This window comes from Nycticebus coucang, chromosome X, assembly GCF_027406575.1.
Source record: "Nycticebus coucang isolate mNycCou1 chromosome X, mNycCou1.pri, whole genome shotgun sequence".
Lineage (NCBI taxonomy): Eukaryota > Metazoa > Chordata > Mammalia > Primates > Lorisidae > Nycticebus > Nycticebus coucang.
Window position 1 is genome coordinate 48502809 of NC_069804.1, and position 24223 is coordinate 48527031.

At 39.8% G+C, this 24223-nt stretch overlaps 1 protein-coding gene across 1 annotated transcript; it reads right to left on the bottom strand.

Moving 5' to 3' along the window:
• Positions 1–10999: 10999 nt before the first annotated feature.
• LOC128577689 (probable ribosome biogenesis protein RLP24) lies at positions 11000–11646 on the bottom strand. Its single transcript, XM_053579965.1, has one exon. It carries the CDS (start codon positions 11603–11605, stop codon positions 11201–11203), a length of 405 nt encoding a protein of 134 aa, XP_053435940.1. The 5' UTR covers positions 11606–11646; the 3' UTR covers positions 11000–11200.
• Positions 11647–24223: the final 12577 nt, after the last annotated feature.

The window sequence follows — 24223 nt, forward strand, 5'->3', positions numbered from 1 at the left end:
TTCATGCTTCTCCATTCTTGTGATGCGTTACTAAGAATAATGTCTTCCATGTCCATCCAGGTTAATACGAAGGATGTAAAGTCTCCATTTTTTTGATGGCTGAATAGTATTCCATGGTATACATATACCACAGCTTGTTAATCCATTCCTGGGTTGGTGGGCATTTAGGCTGTTTCCACATTTGGGCGATTGTAAATTGAGCTGCAATAAACAGTCTAGTACAAGTGTCCTTATGATAAAAGGATTTCTTTCCTTCTGGGTAGATGCCCAGTAATGGGATTGCAGGATCGAATGGGAGGTCTAGGTTGAGTGCTTTGAGGTTTCTCCATACTTCCTTCCAGAAAGGTTGTACTAGTTTGCAGTCCCACCAGCAGTGTAAAAGTGTTCCCTTCTCTCCACATCCACGCCAGCATCTGCAGTTTTGAGATTTTCTGATGTGGGCCATTCTCACTGGGGTTAGATGATATCTCAGTGTTGTTTTCATTTGCATCTCTCTAATATATAGAGATGATGAACATTTTTTTCATGTGTTTGTTAGCCATTCATCTGTCATCTTTAGAGAAAGTTCTATTCATGTCTCTTGCCCATTGATATATGGGATTGTTGGCTTTTTTCATGTGCATTAATTTGAGTTCTCTATAGATACTAGTTATCAAGCTTTTGTCTGATTGAAAATACGCAAATATCCTTTCCCATTCTGTAGATTGTCCTTTGCTTTGGTTATTGTGTCCTTAGCTGTACAGAAGCTTTTCAGTTTAATGAAGTCCCATTTGTTTATTTTTGTTGTTGTTGCAATTGCCATGGCAGTCTTCTTCATGAAGTCTTTCCCCAGGCCAATATCTTCCAGTGTTTGTCCTATGCTTTCTTGGAGGATTTTTATTGTTTCATGCCTTAAATTTAAGTCCTTTATCCATCTTGAATCAATTTTTGTGAGAGGAGAAAGGTGTGGGTCCAGTTTCAGTCTTTTACATGTAGACATCCAGTTCTCCCAACACCATTTATTGAATAGGGAGTCTTTCCCCGAAGGTATGTTCTTGTTTGGTTTATCAAAGATTAGGTGGTTGTAAAATGTTAGTTTCATTTCTTGGTTTTTAATACGATTCCAAGTGTCTATGTCTCTGTTTTTGTGCCAGTACCATGCTGTCTTGAGTAGTATGGCTTTGTAGTACAGACTAAAATCTGGTATGCTGATGCCCCCAGCTTTATTTTTGTTATGGAGAACTGCCTTAGCTATACGGGGTTTTTTCCAGTTACATACAAAACGCAGAATCATTTTTTCGAAATCTTGAAAGTACGATGTTGGTATCTTGATAGGAATGGCATTGAATAGGTAGATTGCTTTGGGAAGTATAGACATTTTAACAATGCTGATTCTTCCCATCCATGAGCATGGTATGTTCTTCCATTTGTTAATATCCTCTGCTATTTCCTTTCTGAGGATTTCATAGTTTTCTTCATAGAGGTCCTTCACCTCCTTCGTTAGGTATATTCCTAGGTATTTCATTTTCTTTGAAACTATGGTAAAGGGAGTTGTGTCCTTAATTAGCTTCTCTTCTTGACTGTTATTGGTGTACACAAAGGCTACTGACTTGTGGACATTGATTTTATATCCTGAAACATTACAGAATTTTTTGATGACATCTACGAGTCTTGCGGTTGAGTCCTTGGGGTTCTCTAAGTATAAGATCATGTCGTCAGCAAAGAGGGAGAGTTTGACCTCCTCTGCTCACATTTGGATTCCTTTTATTTCCTCGTCTTGCCTAATTGTATTGGCTAGAACTTCCAGCACTACGTTGAATAGTAAAGGTGACAGAGGACAACCTTGTCTGGTTCCAGTTCTAAGAGGAAAAGCTTTCAGTTTTACTCCATTCAGTAAAATATTGGCTGTGGGTTTGTCATAGATAGCTTCAATCAGTTTTAGAAATGTGCCACCTATGCCTATACTCTTCAGTGTTCTAATTAGAAAAGGATGCTGGATTTTATCAAATGCTTTTTCTGCATCTATTGAGAGGATCATGTGATCTTTATTTTTGCCTCTGTTAATATGGTGGATAACGTTTATAGACTTGCGTATGTTAAACCAGCCTTGCATCCCTGGGATGAAGCCTACTTGATCATGATGAATGACTTTTTTGATGATAAGCTGTAATCTCTTGGCTAAGATTTTGTTGAGAATTTTTGCATCTATATTCATGAGTGAAATTGGTCTGAAATTCTCCTTTTTGTTTGGGTCTTTTCCTGGTTTTGGTATCAGGGTGATGTTTGCTACATGGAATGTGTTGGGGAAGATTCCTTCTTCCTCAATTTTTTGGAATAATTTCTGCAGTACTGGAATAAGCTCTTCCTTGAAGGTTTGATAGAATTCTGGAGTGAAGCCATCTGGACCAGGGAATTTTTTCGTTGGAGGATTTTTTATTGTATCTTTGATCTCAGTGCGTGAAATTGGTCTGTTCAAGAGGTTTATTTCTTCCTGGCTAAGTCTAGGGAGAGGGTGTGATTCCAAATATTGATCCATTCCTTTCACATTGTCAAATTTCTGGGCATAGAGTTTCTTTTAGTATTCAGAGATGCTCTCTTGTATCTCTGTGGGATCAGTTGTTATTTCCCCTTTAACATTTCTGATTGAGGTTACTAGATTTTTACTTTTCTATTCCTCTTTAGTCTGGCCAATGGTTTATCTATTTTATTTATTTTTTCAAAAAACCAACTCCTTGTTTCATTAATTTTCTGAATGATTCTTTTGTTTTCAATTTCATTGATCTCTGATTTGATTTTGGATATTTCTTTTCTTCTACTGAGTTTAGGCTTAGAATATTCTTCTTTTTCCAATTCCATAAGATCTCTTGTGAGATTGTTGATGTGCTCTCTTTCTGTTTTTTGAATGTAGGCATCTAAAGCGATGAATTTTCCTCTCAAAACTGCTTTTGCAGTATCTCACAGGTTTTGGTAGGTTGTGTCTTCATTGTTGTTATGCTCAAGGAAGTTAATGATTTCCTGTTTTATTTCTTCCTGCACCCGTCTTTTATTCAACAGAAGATTGTTTAATTTCCATGCCTGTGGGTGGAGTCGAGCATTTTTGTTAGAGTTGAGTTCCACCTTTAGTGCCTTATGGTCTGAGAAGATACAAGGTAAAATTTCAATTCTTTTGATTCTGTTGATATTTGTTTTGTGTCCCAGGATATGATCAATTTTGGAGAATGTTCCATGGGGTGACGAGAAGAATGTATATTCTTTATCTTTGGGATGGAGGCTTCTATATGCGTCTATCAAGCACAGTTGTTCGAGGGTCTCATTTAAACCTCTTATATCCTTATTGTATTTCTGTTTAGAGGATCTGTCCAGCTCTGTAAGAGGAGTGTTAAGGTCCCCTGTTATTATGGTATTATCAGATATCATATTGCTCACACTGAGTAAGTTCTGTTTCAAGAATCTGGGAGCATTTAAATTGGGTCCATAAATATTTAGAATTGAAATGTCTTCTTGTTGTAGTTTTCCCTTCACCAATATAAAGTGACCATCTTTGTCTTTTTTGACTTTAGTTGCTTTAAATCCACATGTATCAGAAAATAAGATTGCAACTCCTCTTTTCTTCTTAATTCCATTTGCCTGAAAAATTGTCTTTCAACCCTTGACTCAGAGCTTTAATTTGTCCTTTGAAGCCAGGTGTGTTTCTTGCAGACAGCAAATGGATGGCTTGTGTTTTTTAATCCAGTCAACCAATCTATGTCTCTTCAGTGGGGAATTCAAGCCATTAACATTTATTGAGATAATTGATAAGTGTGGTAGTATTCTATTCATCTTATTTTGTGAGAGTCCATTGCTTAGTTTTATCTTTTGCATCAGTGTGGAGGTTAGGTTCTGTCCTTTAATTTCTGAGTTCTTACTTTGCTGCTGATCCATTGTGGTGGTCAGTGTGCAGAACAGTTTGAAGTATTTCCTGTAGAGCTGGTCTTGTTGTGGCGAATTTCCTCAATGTATATCTGTAAATGATTTGATTTCTCCATCAATTTTGAAGCTTAGCTTAGCAGGGTACAGAATTCTGGGCTGGAAATTGTTCTGTTTAAGTAGATTAAAGATAGATGACCATTGTCTTCTTGCTTGGAAAGTTTCATTACAGAAGTCTGCGGTCACTCTGATGGATTTGCCCCTGTTGGTCAACTGGTGTTTGTTCCTGGCAGCTTGCAGAATCTTTTCTTTTGTCTTGACTTTGGACAGGTTCATCACAATGTGTCTTGGAGAAGCTTGGTTAGAGTTGAGGCGACATGGGGTCCGATAGCCCTCTGAAAGCAGTGTGTCAGAATCTTTGGTTATATTTGGGAAATTTTCTTTTATAATATTCTCCAGTATGGCTTCCATTCCTCTGGGGCATTCTTCTTCCCCTTCTGGAATTCGTATAACTCGTATGTTGGAACGCTTCATAAAGTCCCACAATTCTGACATTGAACGTTCTGCTTTCTCTATCTTCTTTTCTGCCTCTTTTACTATCTTAGTTGTCTCAAAAACTTTGTCTTCTACCACTGAAATTCTTTCTTCTGCATGGTCTAACCTGTTGCTGATACTTTCCATTGCATCTTTAAGTTCCCTAATTGACTGTTTCAGTTCCTTCAGTTCTGCTATATCCTTTTTATATTCTTCGTATCGTTCATCTCTTATTTGATTCTGTTTTTGAATTTCCTTTTGGTTATTTTCCACTTTATTAGCAGTTTCCTTCATTGTTTCCATCATTTCTTTCATTGTTTTCAACATGTGTATTCTCAATTCCCTTTCTGTCATTCCTAACATTTCATTATAGGTGGAATCCTCTGCAGTAGCTACCTCATGGTCCCGTGGCGGGGTTGTTCTGGACTGGTTCTTCATGTTGCCTGGAGTTTTCTGCTGATTCTTCCTCATGAGTGATTTCTTTTATCTGTTTCCTTGCCCTAATTTTCCTTTCACTTCCTCTTGCTTTTTAAGTTCTTGTGCCTGTGGAAGTTGCGGGCAGGTTTAGACGAATTGAACACACGCGACCACTTGCCGGTTTTCCACAGTTTTAGTCCTCCTCTTGAGGTCCAGAAGTCTCTCACTGACTCCCTGTATCCTCTCAAGGGTGGTGATAGGCAGATCCCACCAGCCAGAGATGCCTGGAGTCCTATCTCCCCAGACTCACGGTGCCCAGATGCAAGGAAGCTGTTACTCGGCTGCCATCTTGCTCCGCCTCCTCCCTCCTGTTTTGTTTTTATTTCTGAGTAATGTCTTGGCTATTCGAGGTTTTTTCTGATTCCATATAAAACGAAGTAATGTTTTTTCAAGATCTTTAAAATATGACAGTGGAGCTTTAATAGGGAGTGCGTTGAAATTATATATTGCTTTGGGTAGTATGGACATTTTGATAAAGATGATTCTTCCCAGCCATGAGCAAGGTATGTTTTTCCATTTGTTAACATTTTCAGCTAGTTCTTTTCTTAGAGTTTCATAGTTCTCTTTATGGAGATCTTTCACGTCTTTTGTTAGGTAAATTCCCAAATATTTCATCTTCTTTGGCACTACTGTGAATGGGATAGAGTCCTTGACTGCTTTTTCAACTTGACTGTTATTGGTGTATATAAAGGCTACCGATTTATGGATGTTGATTTTGTAACCTGAGATGCTGCTGTTATCCTTGATCACTTCTAGGAGTTTTGTAGTAGAGTCCCTAGTGTTTTCCAGATACACAATCATATCATCTGCGAAGAGCAAAAGTTTGATCTCTTCTGACCCTATATGGATACCCTTTATCGCCTTTTATACCCTAATTGCAGTTGCTAAAACTTCCATTAAAATGTTGAAAAGCAATGGAGACAAAGGGCAGCCTTGTGTGGTTCCTGATCTGAGTGGAAATGATTCCAATTTAACTCCATTCAATATGATATTGGCTGTGGATTTGCTGTATTTGGCCTCTATCAGTTTCAGAAAAGTCCTTTCTAGACTAATTTTCTTGAGTGTTCTGATCATGAAGGAATGCTGGATATTATCAAAAGCTTTTTCTGCATCTATTGAGAGAATCATATGGTCTTTGTTTTTTAATTTGTTTATGTGCTGAATTACATTTATAGACTTATGTATATTGAACCAGCCTTGAGACCCTGGGATAAAACCAAATTGGTCATGATGTATAATTTGTTTGATGTGTTGTTGGATTCAGTTTGTTAGAATCTTGTTGAATATTTTTGCATCTATATTCATTAGTGATACTGGTCTATCATTTTCTTTTCTTGTTGGGTCTTTTCCTGGTTTGGGGATCAGGGTGATGTTGCTTCATAGAACGTGTTGGGTAGTCTTCCGTCTTATTCTGCCTTTTGGAAGAAGTCGAGTAATATAGGTACTAATTCCTCTTTAAAGGTTTGGTAGAATTCTGATGTAAAACCATCTGGTCCTGGGCTTTTCTTTTTAGGGAGGTTTTGTATAGTTGATGCTATTTCTGAACTTCATATGGGTCTGTTCAACATTTCCACTTGATCCTGGCTAAGTCTTGGAAGGTGGTGTTCTTCCAAGTATCGGTCAATTTCCTTCAGATTTTCATATTTCTGAGAATAAAGTTTCTTGTAATATTCATTAAGGATTTTTAGGATTTCTGATTAGTCTTTTGTTATTTCGTCTTTGTTGTTTCTGATTGATGATATTAGAGATTTTACTCTTTTTTTCCTGATTAGGTTGGCCAGAGGTTTATCTATTTTATTGACCTTTTCAAAAAAGCAGCTTTTTGATTTATTGATCTGTTGTATTATTCTTTTGTTTTCAATTTCATTTAATTCTGCTCTAATTTTGGTTATTTCTTTTCTTCTACTGGGTTTGGGGTTGGAATGTTCTTCCTTTTCCAGTTGCGTGAGATGTCCCATTAAGTTGTTAACTTCCTCTCTTTCCGTTCTCTTGAGGAAGGCTTGCAGTGCTATAAATTTCCCTCTTAGAACTGCCTTTGCGGTGTCACAGAGGTTCTGATAGCTTGTGTCTTCATTGTCATTTTGTTCCAAAAAATTGGTGATTTCTTTCTTAATCTCGTCTCTGACCCAGCTATCATTCAGCATAAGGTTATTTAACTTCCATGTTTTTGTATGGGTATGCAGATTCCTGTTGTTACTCAATTCAAGTTTTATTCCATGATGGTCCGAGAAGATGCATGGAATAATTTCTATTCCTTTAAATTTACTGAGGTTAGACTTGTGACCTAAAATGTGATCAATTTTGGAGTAAGTTCCGTGGGCTGATGAGAAGTATGTGTATTCAGTTTTGTTGGGATGAAATGTTCTGTAGATGTCTGCTAAATCTAAATATTGGATGGTTAGGTTTAAATCTAAGATTTCTTTGCTCAGCTTCTTTCTGGAGGATCGATCCAACACTGCCAAGGGAGTGTTGAAATCTCCAACGATTATGGAGCTGGAGGAAATCAAGTTACTCATGTCTGTTAGAGTTTCTCTTATAAATTGAGGTGCATTCTGGTTGGGTGCATAGATATTAATAATTGAGATCTCATCATATTGAGTATTACCCTTAACAAATATGAAGTGACCATTCTTGTCCTTCCTTACTTTTGATGGTTTAAAGCCTACTGTATCTGCAAATAAAATTGCAACACCTGCTTTTTTCTGATTACCATTTGCCTGAAATATGGGTGACCATCCTTTCACCCTGAGTCTGTATTTGTCTTTTAAGTTGAGATGTGACTCTTGTATGCAACAAATATCTGGCTTGAGTTATTGTATCCAGTCAGCTAACCTATGCCTCTTTAGAGGACAGTTTAAGCCATTCACATTGATGGAGAGTATTGATAAGTCTGGTGGAATTTTGGGTATCGAGTTTTACAAAGGTCCAGTGGACATTTTTAATCCTGTCGCCAGTGTGGAAGTTGGAGTTTGATCCGAAGTTTCTGAGTGAGTTTACTTTTGTGGTGTAGGATTGGGTTGGTCATTCTGGAGGATAGGTCTGAGAACATACTGAAGAGCTGGTTTACTTATGGCAAATTTTTTCAACATATGAATGTCATTGAAGTATTTAATTTCTCCATCATAGATGAAACTCAGTTTAGCTGGATACAAGATCCTGGGTGGAGAATTTTTTTTGCTTTAGGAGATTAAAAGTTGATGACCAGCCTCTTCTTGCTTGAAAAGTTTCAGCAGAGAGATTTGCAGTTATTCTAATATTCTTACCTTTGTACGTTATAGTTTTCTTTCGCCGGGCTGCTTTGAGAATCTTCTCTTTCATGTTAACTTTAGTGAAGCTAATTATGATATGTCTGGGAGATGGCTTATTGGGGTTGAATCGTGCTGGGGTTCTGAAGCTGTCTGCTTTCTGAATTTCAGATTCTCTAGGCATGTCTGGAAAATTTTCTTTCATAATTTCATGTAGGAGGGCCTCTGTGTCCTTGGCAGCCACTTCATCATTCTCCGAAATTCCTATAACCCTTATGTTGTTTTTTTTTTTCGAATTATCTGAGAGCTCTCTGAGTGAGTGATCCGTTTTTGCTCTCCATTTCTCTTCCTCTTTGAGAGATTGGGAGCGTTCGAAGACTTTATCTTCAATGTCAGAAATCCTTTCTTCTGCTTGCTCCATTCTGTTACTGAGGGATTCTACTGTATTTTTCATATCTTTGAGGGCTGTAAGTTCTTGTTTCAGTGTGTCTAAGTCTTTGGTGGTTTTGTCTTTAAATTCACTAAATTCTTGAGACAATTTTTGAATTTCTCCTCGAATTCCTAATTCCATTTTATTGATCTTGTCTGCAAACCAAATTCTGAATTCGACTTCTGACATCTCAGCCAGTTGTTTATGAATGGGATCTTCAATCACATCTGCCGTATCTTTTCTTGGGGGGGTTGATCTATTCTGGTTATTCATGTTACCAGAGTTTTTCCGCTGATTCCGCCCCATGGTTTACTCCCTTTGGTTTTTCCCCTGGGGTCTTATCGAGGGCCCGTACAGTGTTGTGGCCTGAGAAACTGGGGCCCTGTCTGGTGTGGTGGAGCAAAGTGGTTCTGTCTTGTTTTCAACTGGTTTCTGTTCGATCCTATTGCAACTTCTACTCTGGCTTGAAGTCTCAGCTGTGTGGAAAAATCAGCAATTAAGTCACCCCGCCTGCCCACCTCTGGCCCCAGTTGGAAAAGGAGAATCAAACCTTCCTACAATCGCACACCCAGGGCACCGCCTGAAAAGTCCTCAGTCTATTAGCCCAGTTCAAAAGGTCCGAATCAACTGTCTCAATCGGCACTTGTCTCGGGTGGAAGGGTTCAAGAGGTCTCTGGGAACTGGATCACAGGGGCCTGGTGACTCCTCTGGCACAGCTCACCCCAGTGCAGCGTGGAGTCAGGAGGAGCCACCCAGCAAACAGAGCAGTCTAGGAAGGTTGACGTCTCCTTCCCCACTTTGCCCCTCTGTCAGACCCAGTCACTGGTATCTCTGCATATAGCTAACCCAGTTGCCTGCAGTGAACAGACACTCCAGGGGTTTGCACCTGCCTGAATCGCAAGGAAGTCTGCCAGGCCCCCGCAGACTGCCGCTACCTAGCAGGAGGAGATGGGGCCTGACATCTTTGAGTGTTTGATGCAGGTGATGGGAAGGAGGTGTTCACTCAGGCTTAGCCCCATCCCTGATGCATGCTGCTAACAGAACAGAACAGAACAGACAACTTTGTGAGGTTCTGTCTCTGTTCCTGTCGTCGCCTACAGGAGACGGGCTGTTTTGAGTTCAAACGTCTTTGCTGCTGGAGAATTGCGTCTGAACACCTCTCTGGGTCGGCCCCGCCCTGGAGGCTTCCGGGTTTGTGAGCCGTGTCACAGGTGGCCTCCTCTGGTTGCCCAGGGAGACAGGGGGTGTGGCCTCAGAATATCCAGAAGTGAGCATTCTGCCGTTAAAGAAAAAACGGCTGTTGATCTACCTCCAGGGAACTGCTGCTCTGGTGTGGGCACTCAGGCGACCCTTTTCTCCTCTGTCCCGCGCCCCAGAGTCAGCACTGAGCGGCCGCAGTTTGTGCTGGGTCCACACCCCTTAAGAGATCCCCCAAGAATCAGAACTCTTGGGGGATGGGCCCCCAGACCCCGATTGGGAGTGGGGCGGGGGGAAGCTAGAGTTTCATTCAGTTTCACGCAATACTATGGTCCGGGGAGGGCTCCTGCACTGCACCGTAGGGAAGTGCCGCCAAGGCTTGATTTCCCCTCAGCAGAGTGCCCTCTCCTCGCTCACGTATCCCAGAGTCAGTGCTGACCTGACGCAGCTCAGGCACTGTGCACTCCCCTCGAGAAATCACCCAAGGAGCCGAACTCCTGGGGGATAGGCCCTCAGACCCCGAGTGAGAGTAGGGGTTCTCAGCTCTCAGCGGGGAGGCCAGAGTCTGATTCAGTCTTGGGCCCCATATGCCCGGGGAGGGTTGCTGCACTGCACCGCAGGGAAGTGCCGCGAGGCGTGACTCCCCCTCAGCCCGGTGCCCTCTCCTCACTCTGCGCGCCTCAGAGTCAGTACTGACCAGTCACAACTCGGGGACTGTCCACTCCCCTTGAGAAATCACCCAATGATCCGAAGTCCTGGGGGACAGGCCTCCAGACCTCAGTTGGCGGGAGGGGAGCCCCGGGGATTCAGGGTTGCCGGCAAAGGATTCCCAAAGTTTTATTCAGCCCTATGTCCGGCAGGAGAACGCCACAGCCCCCCAGTAAGGGAGGTAGGTCCAGTTTTTAGAAGGTCTCTCCCGTGGAGTGTATTGGGAGGGCCTTTAATTTCTGCCCGCTTGTTCAATTGTGGGGCTCTAGAGCCGGTCTCATGGGGGAGGGGGACTCCCGTCCGCTTGGTGGTGGATTTTGTACCTTTTGTTTGCGTCCTTGTGATCACAACTTGCCTCAGCGGTGTTGATGTGCGTTCTTCAGCCTTCTCTCTTGGTGAGGCTCAAGTCCACCAGGATACTTACTAAATTCCTGTCCCTTAACTCTCCTTCTGGACGGGAGCCTTTGTTGAAAGCTGGCTTCAGTCTGCCATCTTGTCTCTATTCTAGGGGATATATTTTTAATCTGCTTTCATTTGAGTGACTTTATATAAAAAATAAAATCAATAACTTTTAAGCTATAGTCTCCAAAAAACATTTTGAAATGTACACATAGAAATGGTCACAGACAGTAAGATTTTTAGGCAACATCTTCCATATCCTCATCCTCTTGTAATTGCTGTACCATTTTCTCTTCCAATTCTTTCCTTTGCCTGCAAGAGGTGCTCAGATAAGATGGATGTTTTGCTTGACTTCCTTGATGTCCTGGACTTTCTGTAGCTCTTTATTTTTCTTCAGTCTATTCATTATATATTTAACTTGGTGTTTCTGTTTGATCTCTTCAACTCTCTTCATTGCATCAATAGTTTTATTCCATAGCTCTCTCTGGTATTTGACAGGTTCGTTTCTACGTTTCTGAAATTCAAATGAATTATCCACTGTAAGCTCTTTACCAGCTGCTTTCTGGAATGCTTTAGTCCACCTGACCTTGCGAGGATTGTGCTTCTTTTCAAAGTTTTTGTGACATTTGGATTTACAAAATCTGAACACCTTGCAATCATTGCGGACGAACATCATGCCGTGGCCAGGGTAGATTGGCCCCAAACAGAAATAACACTTCTTGATACGCATGTTGAACTCGCATGGATCCCGGCAGACCCAAAGCTAAACTCGGGAGGAAGTGGCCTGTAAAATAATTTAAAGAGGTTTACTCTGATCTGAATATGTGTGAGCAGCTCAGAACACATGGCCTCAAGAGGTCCCAAGAAAATGTTCCTGTGATAGCTTACCACACATAAGATCCTAAATCAATACATGGAGGTAAAACATTGATTTGGCCCCCAAAGGCAGGACATTTCAAAGGTGGGGAGGGGGTTTATAGGTTATAGCTGGGTTTACACTTTGATCTTAGCCAAAAGGCCAAGAAGTGATAGATAAGTGTGTTTTAAGATTCTTCGATTTGTAATTGGTTAAAGAAATAAAGTTTTGTCTAAAGTCTTGGAATGCTTTAACTTAAGATAAAGGTGTCTGTTAATCAGAGACAGCCATCTGACATTTATTAAAACTCAAGTAATCTGGTGAATAAATTGATTGCCTACAAGTGTGGTTTAAACCTTGCATTGTATAGACTTAGGCCCATTAATGATTTTTGAAGGATATCTCCAAGCCAGGAGGTGGGCATGACTAGGCATATCTGATCTCCATTCTCATAGCCAACAACTCAGCTTTAGGGTATTTCTGGAGTCCCCATGTCCAAGAGGGGATCCATTCAGTCAGTTAGGCAGCTTAAGATTTTATTTTAATTCACAACTTGATCATTACACATTCTACACATGTACCTCATAAATATGTAAATTATTATATAGCAATAAAAGAGAAAAAATCAATCTCCCAAAGCATCTGGAAATGGTGCTAAGGGCATACAGCAAATGAGAAAGCATTTCTTCAAGAAAATTTACTAAAACCCAGGACATAAAGAGTCCATAGTATTTAGACCAAGATCTATTCCTCTCCATCATTTCAGCTTGGCAAGATGGAAACTACTCTAGACTGCTACAGTGCTCCTACTCCCTCCAACTCCCAGCTCCTACTCATACGGATAGCTTCCTGGAAGGAGTAGGATGTGAGAATTTCTAATCTTGTCCCTGGCTGCCTATTGCTTGAGGCTAAGTTCTGGACAAGTATAGCCAAGACATAGGGGTTTCCTTCCACCCAACCCTCTGTGTTATGGAGTTTCTATCTTGGATGCAATATCGCTGAGAATACTGGGACTTTAATCACCCTTGCACATACAGCTTATAAGGTGGAGGTGCTATGTGGAGAGAGGAAAACTGAGAAGACCTGAAGCCACTACCCTCCCACAACAAGCACTCAGTGTCTCATATGGAGGTGTCATTCAGGGAGAATCACTCTATTGTTCCCACCTACAGTTTCAGAGCCATGGCTCAGAGATTTTATCCAGGGGTAAAAATAGGCTATAAAACACAGAACTCTGAATCTCTTTCCCCCCCAAATTGACTTCATTTGTACCAGAGTGTGGAGAAGTTGAAGCCTAAGGAAACTCTCAAAAATAATGGAGGTTGAGGGGAGGAGTCAAAATGGCCAATCTGAAGCAGCTTTTGCCCAAGGCTCTTGTCCAGAGAGAGAAATACTGGACTGAAGTGGACTCCGAGAAGCCAAAGGTGGAGAGCTGTGCACAGACAGAAGAAAGTGAGATGCATACCATCCCTGCTGAGACAAGTAACAGGACCAAGAAAGAGGAAGAAAGACAATAAAGATCAGGTACTGACCCCAGTGCCAAGAAGTTGGGAGATCCCCTCCTCCAAATCAGAGGTCCACAGAGGACTTTCAGGCAGTGAGCAGGGAACAAAGGACCTCTCACCTTACTTCATGGGAAAGAGCTGCTAAATCCCAGTCCTCCTTCACCAGTGAGTTCCCACAACTGAGCCTAGGCCCCATCCTGTCTGGCACAAAAGTCACCAGAAATTTTCTCTACAATCCCGAGCACACAGCTCACCCTTTCCCATCAGCCTAGTTGCCTGAAGACTGTCCCCTGCGAAGGCCAGAGTGTTTGGCCAGTTTTCAGAGAGGCCCAAGAATTCTGTGGACCGCTGAGCTGCAGTGCGGAAACAGTGGCTCCACAGTCCTAATCTTGGTGGGAGATGCACAAAGTTTCCTGATTCTCTTTCCTACTTGAAAAGACCCTTCCCCATCCCTTTGGGAATTCTCTGACAGATCTGCCCACAAAGTTCTGTTTTTGGCTTGCTGGGCAACCCTGTACATTTGTTTGGGCGGTACTCATGCTGCCTAAGCAAGTTTGACTGAAACTCTGGGTCAGTGCTGTCCACCTGATGACCCTCTGAACTTGTTTGGGTGGGTGGTGCTCACACTACCTGAGCAAGTTTGACTGGAACTCTGGGCCAGAACTGTCAGCCTGGTGACCCTCTAAACTCCTTTGGGCAGACAGTGCTTGCACTGCCTAAGAGAGTTTGACTGGAGTTCTGGGCCAATGCTGTCCAGCAGCTGACCCTCTGAACTTGTTTGGGTGGGCAATGTTCACACTGCCTGAGCAAGTTTGACTGGAACTCTAGGCCAGAGCCATCTGCTGATTCTTGTTCTCTGGAGACACTGTCTGGGGCTGTTGATTCATCACTTGTCTGTCTTTGTTTAAGTGGTGGTGTCCTTGCAAGAATAAGGGGTGGATTCAGTGGGTCTGTGTTCAGATTCCCCTCCTCTGGTTATTCCCAATGAGGGCAAGGCCACAGGTGTTCATATTTTTGCCCAGCAGAGATTCCAACTAATGCTGTGACTCCTTAGGATTGAGTAGAGAGCTGGCTGACATCAAGACAGCCAGGCTGCACTATCTCACCAAGCCAGCCCTCAGAATTTCTGTCTGTAGTCAGTCATGAAAGGGACCTTTGCAAAGCTGTAAGGAGAAAGCCACAATCACAAGCCCAAGCTCATTGAAGAAGGGGTCTTAATGTGCCAGATTTAATTGCTAAATAGGTTAGTACAGTGTTTCCTAAGGGTCCCCAATTAAATTATCTCTCAACAACTATTCAGTGACAACCTATCAATTCAACTAAAAAAGTAAAATTAACATACTTTTTTGAGACAGAGTCTCAAGCTGTCACCTTGCGTAGAGTGCCATGGCATCACACCTCACAGCAACCTCAAACTCTTGGACTTAAGTGATTCTCTTGCCTCATCCTCCCAAGTAGCTGGGACTACAGGAGCCTGCCACAATGCCTGGCTATTTTTGGTTGTAGTTGTCATTGTGTTCGGCAGGACCAGGCTGGATTCGAACTTGCCAGCTCCAGTGTATGTTCCTGGTGCCCTAGCTACTGAGCTACAGGTGCTGAGCCTATCATATTTTTTAAAATCTGAAAATACCCATGGGGAGGAGTCAGCAGAAGAACTCTATCAACATGAAAAATCAGAGCAGATCAACTCCCCCAAGGGATTACAAAGGAGATACAACAGAAAATAACATCCATAGAAAAATTGCTGAAATGTGAGAAATAGAATTCAGAAAATGGATGGCAAATAAGATGATTGGAATGGAGGAAAAGATGGAAAATAAAAATCCAAAAAAAAGCTCAAAAGTTGTCTCAAGAAATTAATGAATTCAAAGACAAAGTTACCAAGGATATGGACATAATGAGGAAAGATACAGCAGAGTCTAAGTAATTGTAAAGGGCAGTTGAGGTGCTTCAAAACACAATAAAGACCCTCCATAATACAGTTGAACAGTGAGAAGAATCTCAGAAATTGAAGACAAGCCTTTTGAACTATCTCAAGCATTCAAAGAGGCAGAAAAAAGAAGAACAAGAACATAATAGTCCCTGAAAAACTTATGGGATCATTCCAAAAGATCAAACATCAAATTACAGGGATTCCCAAAGAAGAAGAGGATGGATCTAAAGGCACAGATGCTCTACTCCAAGACATTATTGTGGAGAATTTTCCAAGTATTGTGAGAGATGCATCAATTCAGATAGTAGATAGTTTCAGAACTCCAACATGACTCAATCCAAACACAGCATCTGCTAGACACATTACAATTAACTTTGCCAAACTTAATATGAAGAAGAAAATCTTGCAAGCAGCCAGGTGTAAGAAAAGTATTAGCTACAAAGGGAAAAATATCAGGATACTGCAGATCTTTCAACCAAAACTTTTTAAGCCAAAAGAGGATGGCCATCAACCTTCAACCTTCTTAAACAAAACAATTTTCAGCTTAGGATACTGTATCCAGCTAAACTTAGTTTCACGTGTGTTGGAGAAATCAAATACTTTACTGACATCCATATGTTAAATAAATTTGTCATAACTAGACCAGCTCTACAGGAAGTACTCAGACCCATTCTTCATAATGCCCAGCATGATGGTCCACCACCAAAATAAACTCACCCAGAAATTAAAAAATGAAGCCTAGCTTCCACAATCCTGAAAGGGATAAAAATAAGCTCTGGACCTGTGAAAAACAAGATGACCAAAACTCTACCATACCTATCAATTCTCTCAATTAATGTGAATGGCTTGACTTCTCCTCTAAAGAGGCATAGGCTAGCTGACATACAAAAACTCAGGCCAGATATCTGTTGCGTTAAGAAACTTACCTTATCACAAAGGATAAAACAAGAGTCAGGGTAAAGGGATGGAAAACAGTCATCTAGGTAAGTGGAAATCAGAAAAAAGCTGGGATTGCAATCTTATTTGCAGATACAATTGGATTTAGAACAACAAAATAAGGAAAGAAAAGGTTGGACACTACACACTTGTCAAGGGAAGCACACAACATGAAGAGAATTCAATTATTAACATTTATGTACCCTCCCTGAACTCTCCTTGATTTATAAAACAAACCTTAACTGATCTGAACTAAATATGATATCTTCCTGCACTCTAATACTTGAAGATTTTAACACCCCTCTGGCAGTACTCAACAGATCCTCTAAATGGAAACTAAACAAAAAAATAATGGACTTAAACATGACCCTAGAACAAATGCACTCAACAGACATATACAGAACATTTCATATTAATAAAACTGAACACACATTCTTCTCATTTGCCCATGGATCTTCCTCCAAAACTGATCATATTTTAGGACACAAGTCTAACCTCCGCAAATTCAAAAGAATAGAAATTATTCCTTATATCTTCTTGGACCATCATGGAATAAAAGTTGAATTCAATAGCAACAGAAATCTTCATACTCAAATAAAGTCATGGAAACTAAATAACCTTACACTGAATGATAGCTGAGTCAAAGATGAGATAAAGAAAGAGATCATTAAATTCCTTGAACAAAACAATAATGAAGCCATAAACATTCAAAACCAGTTGGATATTGCAAAGGCAATCCTTACAGGGAAATTTATAGCATTAGAAGCTGTCATCAGGAAAACAGAAAGAGAACAAGTCAGCAACCTAATGGGCCAGCTTAAGCAACTGGGAAAGAAAGAACAATCTAACTCCAAACCCAGCAGGAGAAAAGAAATAACCAAAATTAGAGCAGAATTAAATTAAATTGAAAAGAAAATAATTTTTTTGGAAGATCAGTGAAACATAAAGTTGATTCTTTGAAAAGATTAATAAAATTGATATATCCTTGGCCAAACTAACCAGAAACAGAAAAGGTATTTAGTAACTTCAATCAGAAATGATAAAGGGGAAATAAAAAACAGATATCACAAAAATATAAAAGATCCTCAATGATTACTACATAAACTCTATTCCAAGAAATGTGAAAATGTAGAGGAAATGGACCAATACTTGGAAGCACGCTACCCTACTAAACTCAACCATAAAAATTAGAAATTTTGAATAGACTTGTATCAGTACTGAAATAGCATCAATGATACAAAATCTTCCCAAAAAGAAAAGCCCTGGAGCAGATGGTTTTACACCAGAATTCTACCAAACCTTCAAAGGGGAACTAGTTTCTATATTGCATAATGTATTCCAAAATATAGAAAAGGAAAGGATCTTCCCCAACACATTCTATGAAGAAAATATCACCCTGATCGTCAAACCAGGAAAGGATGCAACAAAAAAAGAAAACTATATATCAATATCATTAATGAATATCAATGCAAAAATATTCAACAAGATATTAGCAAGCAGGACAGCACCTGTGGCTCATTGAGTAGGGCGCAGTCCCCATACACCAAGGGTGGCGGGTTTGAACCCAGCCCCAGCCAAACTGCAACAAAAAATAGCTGGGTGTTGTGGCAGGTGCCTGTAGTCCCAGCTACTCGGGAGGCTGAGGCAAGAGAACCGCCAAAGCCCAAGAGCTGGAGGTTGCTGTGAGCTGTGACGTTACAGCACTCTACCAAGGGCGACAAATTGAGACTTTGTCTCTAAAAAAACAAAAAAAAACAAGCAGAATTCAATGACACATTAAAAAATTACACACCATGATCAAGTGAGTTTTATCCCAGAGATGCAAGGTTAGCAACATATGTAAATCCATAAATATAATTCACCACATAAATAGGATCAAAAACAAAGACCATATGATTCTCTCAATTGACGCAGAAAAAGCTTTTGATAATATCCAGCATCCTTTCATGATAAGAATACTCAAGAAAATAGGCTTAGGAGGGACTTTTTTTTTTTTTTTTTATATACGAACATTCACTGCAGCTTTATTCATGTAGCTAAAAAGGGAAACCCAAATTCCCATCAACTGATGAATGGATGAATAATGTATGATAGATTTATACAACGGAATATTACTCAGCAATGAAAAGAAATGAAATACCGGAACATGTTACAGTGTGGATGAACCTCAGAAACACTATGCTATGGGAACGAAGCCAGTCACAAAGGATCGCATGTTACATGATTTTATTTTTTGAAATGGTCAGAATAGGCAAGTCTATAGTGACAGAAACTGGATGAGTGCTTGTCTAGGGCTGATGGAGACAGAGAGATTGGGGAGTGATGGCTGAATTGTACCAACTTTCTTTTCTTTCTTGAGGTGATAAAAATCTTCCAAAGTTGATTGAGATGATGGCTGCACAAGTCTGTGACTATCCTAAAACCATTGAATTATGTGCTTTAAATGGATGAATTATATGGCATATGAATATCTCAAGAAAGCTGTTGTTTTTTTTTTTAAGAAAAGATTTAAACAGACACTTCCTAAAGGAAGCTAAGCAGATGGCCAATAAACATATTTTTAAAGCGTGATCAACATCATTAGTTATCAGGGAAACATAAATTAAAACCACAGCGAGAAATCTCTCTGTAACTACTAAGATGGTTAAAATTATGCACACTAACAACAAAATTTTGGCAAGGATATGGAGTAAAGGAGTTAAAAATATATCCCTCTGGCATATTAACTATTTAAGTGCCTTTAGGCACTTGAAAAGCAGTAGGTGCAGGAAGACCAATTTGACCTTCATGCTCTTTCTTAGAAGCAAAAGATGAAATTCCTTTGTGACAGACACCTTTCCTATGCTAGAAGGAAAGCCAACATCCTTATCTTTAAAGACAAGTTGAGAGCAAGAGAATTCTGTACAGATATTATTAAAATTACTCCTACCTTTTAAGCTTCCCAACATAATTTAGTTGCTTCTTCACAAGTAATTATTCTCCGTTCAATCTAGTATATAAATAACTGACTCTAACTGCTTCCTGGAGCCCTCATTTCTTTACGTGGGCTCCAGTGCCCTGTAAAACTGGTGTTATGCTTTTCTCCTCTTAATCTATATTAAGTCAATTCAATTCTTGGACCCGCCAGGGAACCTTATAGGATGGAGGTAGAGTTTTTCAATTCTTACAGAAGCAACAAGAACTCTCATATATTATTGAGAGAAGGGTAAAATGGTACCACTATGTTGGAAAACAGAAGTAGTTTTTCAAAATTTGAATGTATACCTACCCTATAACCTTAGTTTTCAATTTTACTCCTAGTGCTCAAGACAGCATGGTACTGGCACAAAAACAGAGACATAGACACTTGGAATCGAATTGAACACCAAGAAATGAAACTAACATCTTACAACCACCTAATCTTTGATAAACCAAACAAGAACTTACCTTGGGGGAAAGACTCCCTATTCAATAAATGGTGTTGGGAGAACTGGATGTCTACATGTAAAAGACTGAAACTGGACCCACACCTTTCCCCACTCACAAAAATTGATTCAAGATGGATAAAGGACTTAAATTTAAGGCATGAAACAATAAAAATCCTCAAAGAAAGCATAGGAAAAACACTGGAAGATATTGGCCTGGGGGAAGACTTCATGAAGAAGACTGCCATGACAATGGCAACAACAACAAAAATAAACAAATGGGACTTCATTAAACTGAAAAGCTTCTGTACAGCTAAGGAGACAATAACCAAAGCAAAGAGACAACCTACACAATGGGAAAGGATATTTGCATATTTTCAATCAGACAAAAGCTTGATAACCAGGATCTATAGAGAACTCAAATTAATCCACATGAAAAAAGCCAACAATCCCTTATATCAATGGGCAAGAGACATGAATAGAACTTTCTCTAAAGACGACAGACGAATGGCTAACAAACACATGAAAAAATGGTCATCATCTCTATATATTAGAGAAATGCAAATCAAAACAACCCTGAGATATCATCTAACCCCAGTGAGAATGGCCCACATCACAAAATCTCAAAACTGCAGATGCTGGCGTGGATGTGGAGAGAAGGGAACACTTTTACACTGCTGGTGGGACTGCAAACTAGTACAACCTTTCTGGAAGGAAGTATGGAGAAACCTCAAAGCACTCAACCTAGACCTCCCATTCGATCCTGCAATCCCATTACTGGGCATCTACCCAGAAGGAAAAAAATCCTTTTATCATAAGGACACTTGTACTAGACTGTTTATTGCAGCTCAATTTACCATTGCCAAAATGTGGAAACAGCCTAAATGCCCACCAACCCAGGAATGGATTAACAAGCTGTGGTATATGTATACCATGGAATACTATTCAGCCATTAAAAAAAATGGAGACTTTACATCCTTCGTATTAACCTGGATGGAAGTGGAAGACATTATTCTTAGTAAAGCATCACAAAAATGGAGAAGCATGAATCCTATGTACTCAATCTTGATATGAGGACAATTAATGACAATTAAGGTTATGGGGGGGGAAGCAGAAAGAGGGATGGCGGGAGGAGGGTGGGGCCTTAGTGTGTGTCACACTTTATGGGGGCAAGACATGATTGCAAGAGGGACTTTACCTAACAATTGCAATCAGTGTAACTGGCTTATTGTACCCTCAATGAATCCCCAACAATAAAAAAAAAAAAAAAAAAAAAAAAGAATATCAAGGTAAGGGGATTGCTTGAGCCCAGAAGTTCAAGGCCAGCCTGAGCAACATAATAAACCCCCTACCTCTTCCAATTTTTTTTAAAAAATTAGCTAGGTGTTGAAGTGCATGCCTGTAGTCCTAACTACTGGGGAAACTGAGCCAGAAAGATCACGTGAGCCCAGGAGTTCAGGGTTACAGTGAGCTATCATCATCTACCACACTCCAGCCTGAATAACAGAGCGATATCCTGTCTCTAAAATAAACAAACAAAAAAGAAATGGGCCTGTTAAGAGGCATTAATCCCTCATGGATGGATTAATATCATTATCTTAGGAGTAGGTTCATTTTTCACGAGAGTGGATTGTCATAGAAGTGAGTTAAGCCCTCTCTTGCTCACACTCTGTCTCACACAGTCTTGTCCTTGTACCTTTTGCCGTAGGATGCTGCAGCACAGTGGCCCTTACCAGGTGCTGGCACTATGCTCTTGGACTTCCCAGCCTCTAGAAATGTGAGGCAAATAAACTTCTTTTCATTATGAATTACCCAGTCTTAGATATTCTGTTATAATAGCACAGATAGATTAAAATACTGGTTCTAATTTGGGGCTATTATAAATAAAGCCACTATGAATATTCTTGTATAAGACTTTTTGTGGACATACATCTTATTTCTCGTGGGTAAATATCTAGGAGGGACATTTTCTAAACCGATAGAGGCCATCTATAGCACACTCACAGCCAATATCATATTGAGTACAGTTAAACTAAGAGCATTTCCACTCAGATCTAGAAGTCGACAAGGATGCCCACTGTTGTCACTGCTATTCAACATAGTGTGGGACATCCTTGCCATTGAAATCAGGCAAGAGAAGGAAATCAAGTGCATTCAAATGAGGAAAGAGGAGGTCAAACTCTTGCTCTTCACAAATGACATGATTTGGAAAACCCAAGGACTTAACTACAATGCTCTTAGAAGTTATCAAGGAATATAGCAGTGTCTAGTGATAAAAAATCAATACCTACAAATCAGTAGCCTTCATATATGCCAACAACAGTCAAGCCAAGAATAAAATCAAAGACTCTGTTCCTTTTACAGTACTGCCTAAAAAGATAAAATATAGAATATATTCTGGGAATATAACTTTAAAAAGGACATGAAAGATCTCTATAAAGGAAACTATGAAACTCTGAGAAAAGAAATAGCAGAAGATGTTAACAAATGAAAGAAAATACCATGCTCATGGCTGGGAAGAATCAACATTGTTAAAATGTTCATACTACTCAGAGCAATCTACAGATTTGATGCAATCCCCATCAAAACACCAATGTCATACTTTAAAGAACTTGAAAAAAATAGTACTTTGATTCGTATGGAACCAGAAAAAACTCTGAAGAGCCAATACAATTCTTAGAAATGAAAACAAATCTGGGGGCATTGTGTTACCAGATTTCAGGCTATAGTAGGCTATACTATAAGTCTATAGTGATCAGAACAGCATGGTACTGGTACAAAAATAGAGACATAGATCTATGGAAGAGGATAGAGAATCTAGAGATTAACCCAGCCACACATTGTCATTTGAGCTTTGATAAGCCTAACAAAAGAATGCGCTGGGGAAAAGAATTCCTATTTAACAAATGGTGCTGGGAGAGCTGGTTAGCCACATATAGAAGACTGAAACTGGAGGCACATCTCTCACCATTGACAAAAATTGATTCTTGCTGGATAAAATATTTACATTTAAGACATGAAATGATAAAAATTCTTGAAGGGAGTGTGGGGAAAATGCTTGAAGAAATTGGCCTGGGAAAAGATTTCATGAGGAAGACCCCCACACACACAAGCAATTTCAGCAACACCAAAAATAAATAACTGGGATTTGATCAAGCTAAAAAGTTTCTACACAGCTAAAGGAACCAAAACCAAAGCAAATGCACTTCAGAATGGGAGATTTTTGCATGTTATGAATCTGACAAAGGGCTGATAACTAGAATCTACAGAGAACTAAGATAAACAACAAGAGCAAACAACCCTCTCTATAAGTGGTCAAGGGACATGAACAGAAACTTCTCTGAAAATGACAAATGGCCAGCAAACACATGAAAAAATGCTCCTCGTCTCTAATCATCAGAGAAATGCAACTCAAAACTACTCTGAGATATCACCTTACTCCAGTGAGATTAGTCCACATTACATAGTCCCAATACTGCAGATGCTGGAATGGATATGGAGAGAAGGTAATATTTCTACACTGCTGGTGGATTGCACATTAATATAACCTTTAGGGAAAGAAGTATGGAGAATTCTCAAAGAACTAAAAGTCAACCTTCCATTTGATTCCACAATCCCATTACTATCTACCCAGAAGAACAAAAATTATTTTACCACAAAGACATTTGCACCAGAATGTTTATTACAGGTCAATTCTTAATTGCCAAGTTGTGGAAGCAACTCAAAGGCCCATCAACCCATGAATGGATTAACAAATTGTGGTATATGTATATACTACAGGTCTTCTGGTTTTACTGGAACACTCCCCTCAACATGGAATACTATTCATCCATAAAAAAGATGGAGACTTTACATCTTTTATGTTTACCTGAATGGAATTGAAACTCATTCTCTCAAGAATGGAAAAATAAATCTCCTATCCAACGTATTAAATACTAATATGAAACCAATATATAAACAATTACATACTCATATGAACAATAAAACACAAATATAGTCTAGCAAGTGGGAGGAGGAGAGGACAAGGGGTGGGTGGGGGGAGGGGAGTTGGCAGGAATCTCACCTAATGTGCACATTGTGAGGATGTTCAGCATACTCCCTGGGTAAGGGATTATTTTACAACTTGATCTTCATCTTGGAAGTGAGAACAATGTAACCTAAAAATGTGTACCCTCATATTATTTTGAAATAAAAAAAAGTAGAGGTTATGGTGAAAGGCAATTAGGAGGAGATTGGTAGAATTATTGGAGATACAGATTAAACTATAGGCTACTTTATCCCATTTCTACATAAAATTTAAAAAATAATAATTAGTTGCATGTGGTGGCATGTGCCTGTAGTCCCAGGTATTCCTAGGTAACTGTGAGGCGGAGGTAGGAGGATCACCTGAGTCCAGAAGTTTGAGACTCCACCAAGCTGTGATAAAGCCACTGCACTCCAATCTGGGTCACAGAGCAAGACCCTGTCTCTCAAAAACAAACACATAAAAACAAAAAAGGAAGCACTAAAGGGAATTTTTACACATACACACACAAACACAGAGAGTATTGGTAAAAGAAATTACATAGTTATGAAACATGAATGCAAATATCTTCTCCTAACTGCTTTTAAGAGCAATTGAATAAAATAATTAGTTTATAATTATGTTGTGGAGCCTATAATATATAGAAACTTTGTTATGTGACTTATGAGTATAGATTGAAAGTAAAAGGAT

Bases quoted from the DNA above. Each gene is read 5' to 3' on its own strand.
- LOC128577689 (XM_053579965.1), bottom strand. From the start codon at position 11,605: ATGCGTATCAAGAAGTGTTATTTCTGTTTGGGGCCAATCTACCCTGGC.